The sequence below is a fragment of the Lepidothrix coronata genome, unplaced genomic scaffold, assembly GCF_001604755.1.
Source record: "Lepidothrix coronata isolate B3197 unplaced genomic scaffold, Lepidothrix_coronata-1.0 Scaffold58, whole genome shotgun sequence".
In the NCBI taxonomy this organism is placed as follows: Eukaryota; Metazoa; Chordata; class Aves; order Passeriformes; family Pipridae; genus Lepidothrix; species Lepidothrix coronata.
The window spans coordinates 2783159-2794939 of record NW_016690238.1 but is presented as its reverse complement, the minus strand read 5'-3'; the positions used below and the strand labels follow the sequence as shown (position 1 = coordinate 2794939).

The window sequence follows — 11781 nt, the reverse complement described above, 5'->3', positions numbered from 1 at the left end:
CGCCGCGGGCCCGACCCTCCGCCGCGGGCCCGACCCTCCGCCGCGGGCCCGACCCTCCGCCGCGCCCCCCGCCCGCCCCCGGCCCCTCTCCCCGCCCCTCGCCGCGGGTCGCTCTGGGCGGGCGGCGCGATGCGGCCGCTGCTGCTGGCGCTGGGCCTGGCCCTGGCCCTGGCCCTGGCGGTGGCCCCGGGCGCGGCGAACGAGCAGCACCGCGCCGAGTACGACCGGGAGGCGCTGCTCGGAGGGCAGGTGGGCCGGGGGCGGGCGGGCTCCGGCGGGGCCGCGGGGCGGGCGCTCCCCGGGCCGGGCCGGGCCGGGCAGGGCCGGCAGGGCCCTGACCCGGCGCGTTGTTGTGCCGCAGGAGGAGGCGGAGGAGTACGCGCGGCTCAGCCCCGAGGAGCAGCAGCGGCGGCTGAGGAGCATCGTGAGGAGGATCGACGCGGACGCGGACGGGCTGCTCAGCGAGGGTAACGGCGGGGCCGGGGGGAAGGCGCGCTGTGCCCGCGGCTCCCGCGCCGGGGAGAATCCCCGTGGGAAACAGCACGGCCCCTTGCACGGCGCGTTAGAAACACCGACGGGCTCACACAGAGGGTGTCTGAGTCCCTGAGGTTTGTGTTCGACTCGAGAACACGCGACTGAGAGGGGGCCTCACTAATGTGTATGAAGCCCTGAAGGGGGAGTGTCGAGATGGACCAGGCTCTGCTCGGCGGTGCCAACCCCTGGGACAAGAGGAACGGGCAGAAACTGATGCCCGTTGGAACAGGAAGTTCCACCTGTACGTGAGGAGGAATTTCTTTCCTGTGCAGTGACGGGAGCACTGGAACAGGTTGCCCAGAGGGGGTGTGGAGTCTCCCTCACTGGAGATATTCCCTCAATCTGGACGCAGTCCTGTACCATGTGCTCTGGCATGACCCCGCTTGAGCGGGTGGGTTGGACTAGATGAGCCACTGTGGTCCCTTCCAGCCTGACCCCTGCTGTGATTCCGTGGTGGAATAACTGGGGCCAAGAAGAGTTAGTGTGGGTAAGAGCAGTACCAAGTTGCAGGTACCACCTTTGCACGTCTAAAGCTACTTGTAATCAAATGGATCTCTGTGTTTGTAATCCTCTTTGTGCCGCTCAGAGCAAGTTTAAGATGCAAAGAAAGTATTCCAGCCACAATACCACATAGATGCGCCTCAGTACCTAGTGACACAAAGTGACATTGAGAGATCATAGTTCATCACAACACAGTAACAAATGGCTCTTCCCAGACTGGTTTTTATCAGTCAAACTTATGAACTTAGTGGTGAACTCAGGCCCTTCCTTTCAGTACATCATCATGACACTCTTAATTTTTAAAAACTAATTTTTGTTGGTTTGCTGTGATTTTGACAAGTCTCTCATGTGCAAACACAAAGTAACCAGAATCCTTGTTCAAACACCAGAGCAGTAATATTTCATTAAAATTAAGCAAAACATGTGGGAAGCTTTCTAGGTGAGAGGACAAAATATGGTTTTAAAGACAAGATCAACCATCTCTCTTGAATGTCTTTCACTTTATGTGCTGAATTTAATGACCTGCACCCTTATTTCAGTGTGTCTGCATGGACTGTGTAGAGCTGAGACGGTCTGTAGGTTTGGCAGGATGGCTAATCCCTGGGATACAGAACAGGCAGCTCACAATGTTAAGGCTACAGGGGAAAAGTCTATTTAAAGTGTAGGAATTCCACCCATACTCCATCCTTATGCCATATATTGCATCTGGTTCTCAGTCTAATGAAGACTTGAATTACTCTCGCTTCCCAAAGGAAAACTCACAGTGGAATGTGTTTTAACACTAAGAAACTTATGGTACTGATTTTTTTTCAGCTCAGTTGTTTCTCAGTACTGCAAAATTCTTCTTGAGAACTTTTTCCATATTAATGGTGCCTCCATTTGGAAGCTGACAGAGAGAGAGGATGGGATATATGTTGGAGCAATAAATATTTCTGATTAATGGCACTGGACATTATGTGTCCAGATGGCTGTGCCTGATGCCTTAAATGCTGGGTCCTAAACCATAAATCACATGTTGCCCATCTTTAAGAAATGATGTTGCAGTTTCTTGTGAGGCAGTGCTGGTCTGTGCACAAGCCTTGGTGCCCACACACCTCTGCACGTTCAGTCAACTCACAGAATCTGTTACAAACCTGGTTCCTTTGCTAATACAAGCACAGTATTCAGAATGTATTTTCAAAAATCTCTTGCTGCTTTTCAAAGAGATTTAAATCTAGTGAAGTTGTATTGATGCTTCTGCCAAGAATGACAGGATAAGATACTTTAGTATTTAAAAAATGCTGTAAGATTTTTCTGCATCAAAGTAGTAATTTTTATAGGACTTTTTTATTAGTCATCATGAATCTTCAGAGCAGGATTTCAGTTGAGTTGATTTAGATATGTAATTTTTGCAATGCAGAGTAAGATATCTTTCCCTTCTGGGCACCTGAAAATAACTGAGATACTGAGAGAACATGTTCTCCTAATCTTCTTGAAATAAAGTAACTTTAATGTATTTGTGTCAATTCATTGGTATATTAAGTTTTATTTCTTTTAGCCACATTTCTATTAAAACAAGCAGCTTAAAAGCCTTTCCAAACTATGTAAGGCTTGATTTCAGCCCCAGGTAAAGGGAAAATAGCTGTTAATATTTTATTTTGGGTAATTAAGGCAATGGCAATAAATGGAGTTTTATTTCAGTTTGTGGATTTTTCAAAAGAAACCCCAGACTGATGAGAACAATGGTTTTTTGGGGTACCAAATTACACTTAGAGCTGTCTGTCTAAGTCATATTCAGCATCATTTTCATAAAGAAAAGGGGAAAAAAGGATGCCATAGTGTTGATTTGCTTCAGATGTGGCCACATAATCATTACAAAAAAGAACCAGAAGTCTGCTGCTGTGTTCTGTCCCCTCATTCAGTTAACTTGGAAAAAGCCTGAGCGTGGAGGAGGCAGATTGGTTTGCTTTAACTAAAACCTCTTACCTACACGCTTACATCCCAAGTGCAGAGTGTAATCCAGATGGAATAGATCCATGGTATCTCTCCAGTTTTCCCAGTGCAGATTACTCTGTTTTATTTGATTATATTTTTAATGCTTTCCACAGATGAGCTGAGCTCCTGGATACAGCAGTCTTTTAAGCATTATGTCACACAAGAAGCAAAGCAGCACTTCAGTGACTACGACAAAGACGGTGATGGATTGGTGTCGTGGAAGGAGTACAATCTGCAGATGTACGATCGTGTCATTGATTTTGATGAGGACACTGTCCTGGAGGATCAAGAAGAGGAATCATTTCGACAGGTAAAATGTTTCAGCATCAGTTTCTGTAACTGTTGGCAAAAGGCAGCAATTTTTGTTTATTGTGACGGAACGAGATGGGTAGAGGAAGCAGAGCAGCTGGCATATGTTTTAACACTTTCTGCTATCTGAGATGGGGGAGTAATTAAAGGAAAGTAATGGAGTATCAAAGCTGCTACCAACAAAATTAAGACACGATGAAATGGCACCCCCTGAGTGTGTTTTGCTGGCTGAGTGGAGTTTAAGTCTGTCAACAGTCCTTTTATGACAGAGCCCAGTCTCCAGCCATCGCCTTACAACAAGGTTCCAATCCACTGGGTTGGTCTGCAGCCTGACAGTGTCCTGCCCTCAGCAGGGGCCAGGACCACTGCTGGTGGAGGAGAAGGAAACTCTTTAACCCCTTTACTGCACTGTTCTAGCCATTGTTTTGGTTGCTGCTCAAGCACTCAGTGTGGGCTATCAGTGTAGCCTGCTGTAACAGTGCCTGTCCATTAGAGACCCACAGAGAAAGCAATAGCAATTCAGACAGTTTTAGCAATAATAATGAAACTCCTGTAGCTAGAAATGGATGTCTAAACACAGAAGTTATGAGTTAGTCTCATCTACGAAAGCAGATGCATAAAAGAGGAAAGGAGAGAGGCAAGAAAGGCAGGGGAGGAGAGGTTCACCACCACATAGCAAAACTTTCCTTTCAAGTTACACATTTATAAGTACATGTAAATGTTTCCCAAAAAGAGAATAAATGAGTGTTGAGACTATTCTGGCCTGAGCTGTTTTTTCTGTGAGGATTGCTTTTTATGCTGTTAGTAAAATAGAGGTAGATAATATAGGATGTTGACAGAAGTGAAAGTAAAATTGTGGGGAGAGGATTTTACACACATTGAGGAAACAAACTGTAAAGCTTAACCTAACTGAATAATTCCATAGCTTTTAAATAAACCAAGATTTTCAATGGAACTGCCAGTCAAAATACTGATCCCATGTTTGAGATATTGCCCCCACAGATCTAAACAGAGCTACAGATACACAAGCTGAGTTAGAACTGGTTGCTTAGTTAATGGTGTGACTTGACTGCCTGCTGGGTTGTCCTTGCTGACTTCTTCAGCAATGAGCAGCATTGTACAAATGCCATAAATCAGCCATCCTCAGCATTTTCTTTACATCTGGAAATTAGTGGGCCTGCTCTGATCAAAAGGGAAAAGTAAGAATGGGTGTTGATTTAGAATTGACATCGAGTAAACCACAGGAGTTTACCAGAAGGTGGCAGCCTTGTTCATCACTTCCCAAAAATCACTGGAAAACCAGACTGTCCCTCAATGGGGCAAGTTTATGTTGCAGTCTAGTACTTTCTGTAGCCACTCCTTCTGAACTGCCTTCCTGGTTAAACCCTCAGCAAAGGTCAGCTTCTCTCTAAGAACATTAAACTATTTTGAAGAATATTTAAGATCTTATCCTTCATTTGTTACATTACTCTCTGTGTTGTTCAGGTTAGCCTCATTTCGAGAGAAGTGTCAGTAGACAGGATATAAATGAGAAGTGCAATTTCAAATGGTTATTTTTTAAAGCATTGAAGATCTATGATTTTCTGGCTGCTCCCTCACCCAGATCAGAGTCACACTGATAGCACAACACACCTAATGATGGGATTCCAAGGTCATTCTAGTTCATGTCACGTGCAGTTGGGGCACAGATCAGTTTTTAATGGTGGGGGTCTGTATTTTGTCTAAAGTGACTGTATAAAATGAAGTGAGGAAAAAAGGGAAATTTTTTCAAATTTGGCATACAGAAATAGGAAGTGCAGACATTCAGGAATAAGAACTTGCCTGATTATTGTGGATATCATTTCTTTTTTAAAGACATGCTAATATATGTACTTAAAAGGGGTTAGAGAAGTGACTTTCCTTTGAAATTCTCAGGTGTAATGGACAGCAGTCTTGTAATAAAGGAATCTGGCAAATCCTTCAGCCTTTAAAATGGCTTCAGAAAAGACATTTTACACATGTGATATTTCAAGACCTTCTGTGAACTACAGACAGCCCTTGATATAAGTAAGATATAGATCCGGAAGGTTAAATGTTCTTAAAATGTCAATTTTGGAATTTGCAGTGGCTGCCATTGATTATAAACATTGTACTCCACTTGGTTACTTTGGGAATTGGGGACTTTTAGAAGAGGATGCATGTATGGAAATAAGATTTGTTGGTCTTTTCATTATCTCCCTTTTGTGTTTCTGAAGCCTTGGCTAAGAGTATGTTTTAAATGGTTCCTTAAATTAAAAAAAAACAAAAACAAAGAGGGTTTTATGCAATTCTTAGAATAAAACCTCAATTAAAAGTGTTGTTCTCATTGCTCTCAATTAGCTCTTTTTAGTGAAGGTATAACATCAGTACAATATGAGTAGGTAACGTGAAACAATTAATAATCTAATGAGCTTATAGCCAACTGCTATAATGTTGGTTTTCCTTTTCATTAAGGGCTCTAACTAAATCTATTTTCTAAGCTTCATTTAAAGGAGAAAAAGCGTTTTGAAAAGGCCAATCGAGATGCTGTTCCTGCCCTCAATGTGGACGAGTACGTGGCTTTCGAGCACCCCGAAGAGGTGGAATACATGATGGTGAGATCCTGGCAGTGTCTGCCTCAGCCTCTGGGTGTAGATGCAACACCTTTTTTATTCATGCCCTGGCCCCAGTCCCACAGGAAGTGGGCTGTGGAGCAGTTTTGGACACTGCTTGTACGGCCCAAATTAAGAATCAGGTGGTGTGTTGAGGATCTGGTGCTGGAGGTCAGGAGCTGGAGCAGGAGATCAGTGCTCTTCTTTGAAATGTTCTTTGAAGCTGTTTCACAGCTATCCCAAACTTTTGGAATTGGACTGACATAGCCACCTCTCAACCCTGTTAGGGTGGGAATACATCAGTGAGATTTTAGCTTTCAGTTTTAGCTCTCTGGTGCCAGAGCCAGCTTCCAGGAGGAGTGATCCGTAAGCAGCCTTTGTTTGTTTGTGTGTACACAGCACAGAGTTATGGACAAACAAGGGAAGGCAGAAATACAGGGTGGGCTCACTGGCTTCACTGGGAAACACAGGACAAAAGACAAACCAATTATAGCAATTCAATTAAGTTGCAAAAATGCAAATTAGTGAATCCGTCACAAGAAAAAAGAAAAGTGAAAATGAGATGATAGAGCTTTGTGCATATTCATACTTCTCAGCTGCTCTTTTAGTTTTGAATTATGTTGAAGGATTCCAGCTCTATGGACACCTTTCAGATTTGGTTTTCATGAAACCTGACATTCTAAACTCCTAAGAGCAGATCTGTTTTATTGCTCAGGAAGCAATTACTGCACCAGCCTACATAAAACAGGAAAGGAGATTTGAAATGAGGGAGTCTTTCCTTTAAAGAATTCCTTATTGCTCTAAAATGATTCAGTGCTGTTTCTCTTGATTATGAGTTGCTAATTTTGCTCTTTCTATGTGTACAAAAGGACTTTGTCATTCAGGAGGCTTTAGAAGAACATGATAAAGATGGTGATGGATTTGTCAGCCTGGAGGAATTCCTTGGTGATTACAGAAGAGACCCAAGTAAGGAACAAAGGGAGGGGGCATGAGAGGGAACTAACAAAAGCTTTTGATTTGGGTGCACCTTCATTTTCAGCTTTTCATACCTACAGATTCAGAGTAACATTTGACTGTGTTAGTATAATTCTGTTTCCTGGAACTGAGCTCATTATTTCAGTCTGCCCCGTGTGTATTTGGCAGTACTTTGTGTGTGGCCCATTCTGCTGTTTCCCTGCAAGTTGTTTTCCTAGAGACTGGAGTGTGTTCCTGAGCACGAGGGATAGAGCTGAGATAAGGTGCAGTACTCCTGAACACATCTGCAAACCCAGCCAGCAGGGGAGGAAGGTTAAACTTCCCTGGGCTTGATCAGCTCCAGCAGGCAGCTCTGAGCCTGGCTGTGGAAGGGTGAGCCAGGTGTGTTACAGGAGAGGGGAGGGGAAGGAGTCAGTTCTGTACCAGAGATCAGAAGCCTGATATTTGCCTTCACTTTTTGGTTTGTTATGGGGTTTTTTTTCCCCACTCCCGCCCTTTCTTAAATTTGACCTATTCTTTCTTTAGCAAGAAAAAAGGGCACTTATCTGGTATTAATCAGCATTTATGGATAAATATTTTACACACCATATTTTATTCACTATGAGTTATGACATGTAACTCCTCCAGTTCCAAAAAACCCTTTGACTTCAGTTATGTGGAAAGTCTGCTTGGCCCTAAGGAGTGCCAATTTTGAATGGTATCATAGCTGAGAACAATTGTTTAAGCCACATGAGGATATGGAGAAACAGGGGAATAGTCTGTTTTATTTCACTCCAATCAGCCACCTGGAACTTCACCTTTATGACCACATTTGTTTGCCAGAGCCAGTAAAAACAGTAGGTCTCTGATGCAACTACAGGGTTCTTTATCTTTTTCCTGCTCTGACTTGAAAGAAAGCTTTTCCAAGCCAGTCTGTACAAAGCTGTTGGAAAGGAGTGAAATTGTTGCAGTAACAGAGAAGAGAACAGCTTTGCATTACAACTTGTTTGCAAAAATTCAGAATCAGTACAAGCTACTTCAGCTTTCCTCCAAAAGGCCTTCTCTATTCTGCAGGTGGTGCTCCTCCAGCACACTTTAAAGTGACTAATTAGACTACGTGGTGACTCTGATTTCATAACTGTCTTGTGGTTTTGGGCAACAGTGTATGGTGAATTGTGACATTGAGAGATAATCTACTTGCAAAACTAAATGTTAGAAAGGAAGGAGAGACTTCATTCTTTTTTATTCTTTTACAGTAGAATCCTGATTATTTTTAAACTTACTTATCTGCCTGTGATACTTTTGACATTCATAAGGTTTAGAAAGTCTTAATACCTGTTCATGCTTGTCTGCAATATTTATCAGTTTGATGAATTGCTTCTGAATTTCCTGAAGAGCTAGAGATAAGTTTAGGATTGCTGAGTAGGCTGTGCAATGCCAGTGCACGGGGTAAGTACAAAACAAGTGTGCAAATAAAAAAATACCAACAGTAAATGAATTTACTTTCCCTACTCTCCTCTGCCCGTTAAGGTTTGTCTTTGCTTAGTGACATCACTTTTGTGTTATGTTTTATGAGATTAAGTGAACTTGCTTAGGAGAAAAGGTGAAAACACCTGCTTTAAGGTGAAGAGTGGCTTTAAACGTGACAACTGTGTCTTACCAGCTGCAAGGGAAGATCCAGAGTGGATACTTGTTGAGAAGGATCGTTTTGTGAATGACTATGACAAGGATCATGATGGAAAACTCAACCCTCAAGAGCTGCTGTCCTGGATAGTACCCAATAATCAGGGTATTGCACAAGAGGAGGTGGGTGTTTTGGCTGCTCTTTAGGGTTTAACTACTGCAGGAGAATTGTGAAGGTATCACAACAAAATGGTAGAAGCATTCAGATTTGTCATGTCATAGTTACTGAAAATGGATGTTGGATCTTTGCATATATTTTTAACCTCTTTTCAGTTTGACAAGGAGTGCAGGTCCTTTACCTGCATTAGGCAAATGTGAAGTTCCTACTAATTGTGTGAGTGTTTGTGAATGAGCAAAGTGCTTTTCTACATGTTTAAACAGCTTATCTGCTTTAACTCAAGGGTACAGCATTTTAATAAGTAATTTTTTAGTTATTGTAGGTAAATCTAATGAGATGCACTACCAAAAGAAGCTTCATAATTTTGAAAAAAAGAAACTGATTGTGATTCTTGTAACTGGATAAATCACCATAATTTGTAGAACTAAAAACTTAAGTACAAGAAAATGGAAGTACTCTGTGATTCAAGATGGTGTAAAGCAAACTTTGATGATGATAATTAAAATGGTTTAATCAGTGGTAGAACACCATAATAGCTTTTAAGTGGATTCTCATTTTAGCTGTCTTTATTTTTTTGTAGCAGTTTACAGTCCCGGGCTGCAGCAGAGAGGATTTCTGCCTTTCCACTAGTAACTTTTTGTCTAAATTTTCCTTGTCTTTCCTTCACACTGGGGGATTTTGGTGTTCAGAATGGCAGGAACAACAGGTCTTCCCAAGGTTCCGTGGTTCTTGGGAAAGAGAGGAGCTGCTTGGTCTCATTTCTGAGCTGCCACCCCTGCCTGTCTCAGCTCTTGGTGACAAAAGGAGCCCCGTGGCAGCCGCAGCGTCGGCTGCTCGTGTGTCTGGCCCTGCTGGAGCCGTTCAGTTGCTCCAGGAGTATTTTTGTAGATGGGGCTCTGTGAGCCTCTGCACAGCCTTTTTTTGACATCTGACTCTTGAGGGTGGTTGATTCTTAGAAATAGCCCTGTTGTGACATGAATTCTGTGTGGTGCTGAGTCTGTTCATACCTCTATTGGTTGGCTTGGTTTGGGTTTTTTCAGCTGTTCTTAGCTATTGATGCAAATTTTAGCTTACAGCAAGGCTGTGCTGTAGTGGTAGCTCATTTCTGCAAGAAATAATTTGTTATATTTGTTTCTCTAACCTGCTGGGTTTTTTCTTTGCTTAATATAAATGCTTGGCAAAGTCACCTGTCCTAAAGAGAAGGTAGCATTGACTTCAGCCATAAACTGCTGTTTGAAAGCTGAATGACACAGTTTCTTTTTGGCATTTCAAAATGACTTGAGAAGCCTGGTAGCTAAATAGCATAAAAATAGAAAAAATACTATATATTTCATTTTCAGGAATTGATATGTGTTTACCAAGATGTTTGTCATATTAATCCTGCAGCTTCTGCCATACAGAGTGCTTTTGAAATCTGCTTGGCTGACGTTAGTCCCCGTTATTTTTGGCTCAGTTACACTGAGACAAACCAATCAGAAAAAGTGGGAACAGAAGGATTCTCTAAATTCCTGTAGTTGTAGATGTTCAGCAAATGAAAACAAAGCCCATGTAATACCAGGAGTCCTATTTCTCTGAAATAATGGGTGCAGTTGAGCTGCTGCACAGCCTGTTAGCTTTGAACTATGTAACACTGCTGAACGAGCTACAACTCAAATGTTCTGCAATGGCTTCTTTGTTTTACTGCTGAACTCCCCTCCTTTTATAACATATAAATAAGCAAAACAAATCAGAATTGTTTTAACTTGGTGCACGTGGTGTTCCGTTTCTTTTGCAGGCTCTTCACCTCATCGAAGAGATGGATTTGAATGATGACAAAAAACTTTCTGAAGCAGAAGTTCTTAAGAACCAGGATTTGTTTCTTAACAGTGAAGCAACAGATTATGGTAGGCAGCTTCATGATGAACGTTTCTACCATGAAGAACTTTAGATTATTTATTTTGTAATCTTGTTGTTTTGGGTTTTTTTTTCCCCCTTTCTTTCATTTGGAGCTTTTGTTAAAAGCATCCATCAGCCGTGTTGCAAGTTTTATGCTGTAATTACAGTACACTAATGGTTGTGTAAATAATTTGCATTCAGAATTTAATTGCCCCCCCTGCAGACTTCCTGGGCCTCTTCTAGCCTTCAGAATTAATCTGAAATACTTACTTCCAAAACTCTGTAACGTTGGGAAATGAATTACTTCGGGGTAGTACTGTATTGTGAGAAGTTGTTCTACTGTACTTGAAGAAAATGGAGAATCTAAATGGTTCTGAAAGAATGCAACATGTAGTAACTGAGACTACTATTTTTCTAATCAGTTTAATTGGGGAGGGGGGAGTGGGGAAGGTGGGAGGATGTTTAGAGTCAGTATTAACTGTGGTTTATTTAATACCTTTGGAGAAACACTTAGATTAATGCCTCGATTGTTTAAGAGGTTTCTACTTAATTTTAAATGGTTTCTATGCTGTGTTTTACTGTATCATAAAACTTGCTATTTTTACATCTCTAGACAACAATTGTTTTTAAGGTACAATTCTACAGCATTAGCAATATAATGGTATTTTACTGTGTCAAGATCCTGTTCGTTTGTTGGATTAAAACTTAAAATATTCTGTCTTTCTGTGTTTTGTACATTTATTTCTTACTGTGGGTCGCCCACAGCAACTGCTTGAGGTGTGAGCAATGTACATAATGTACAGTGGCAACATTCTTGGCTTTATCAACCAGAGACACATCATCTCATCTGCATCCTAAAGAGGATTCAAAACCAGCAACGTGTGCATTTAGCATTTTCTGGACAAGTTTGCAGAAGCAATTGTGTTTGTTTTGTTTTTTTAATTTGTGGTATGTGGAATCTTAAGGCATCAAGTGAGTACTGCCCCAGTATGTAATTGTTTGAAACAGTCTGAAAGGTTAATGGCATGACAGGTTCAGGTTAGGAGAGTCTGTATATTCACTTTTATCTCCTAGAAAGTCACAGAAATGAGCTGAGTGTTCCAAACAAAGACAAAGCCTCCCAGAACAGCTTGTGGGGTGTGTATTAGGGTTTTTTAATTCCTAGAACTAACTCCTTGGAAAGCTCTCTCTGTGTTATCCTTGACTAATGCTTTCCTTCCTCCC

The 11781-nt window shown here is 42.1% G+C and overlaps 1 protein-coding gene across 2 annotated transcripts; it reads left to right on the top strand.

Annotated features, from left to right (window-relative positions):
* The first annotated feature begins 111 nt into the window (after positions 1–111).
* RCN2 (reticulocalbin 2) lies at positions 112–11277 on the top strand. Of its 2 annotated transcripts, none has more exons than XM_017816928.1 (7): positions 112–249; positions 362–467; positions 3123–3319; positions 5829–5930; positions 6797–6893; positions 8545–8687; positions 10457–11274. In XM_017816928.1, the coding sequence occupies exons 1-7, from the start codon at positions 130–132 to the stop codon at positions 10607–10609; spliced, it is 918 nt and encodes a 305-aa protein (XP_017672417.1). In that variant the 5' UTR covers positions 112–129; the 3' UTR covers positions 10610–11274. The 2 variants fall into 2 exon arrangements, with proteins under 2 accessions (XP_017672417.1, XP_017672416.1); XM_017816927.1 differs by having other exon boundaries at positions 127–249; positions 5817–5930; positions 10457–11277.
* Positions 11278–11781: the final 504 nt, after the last annotated feature.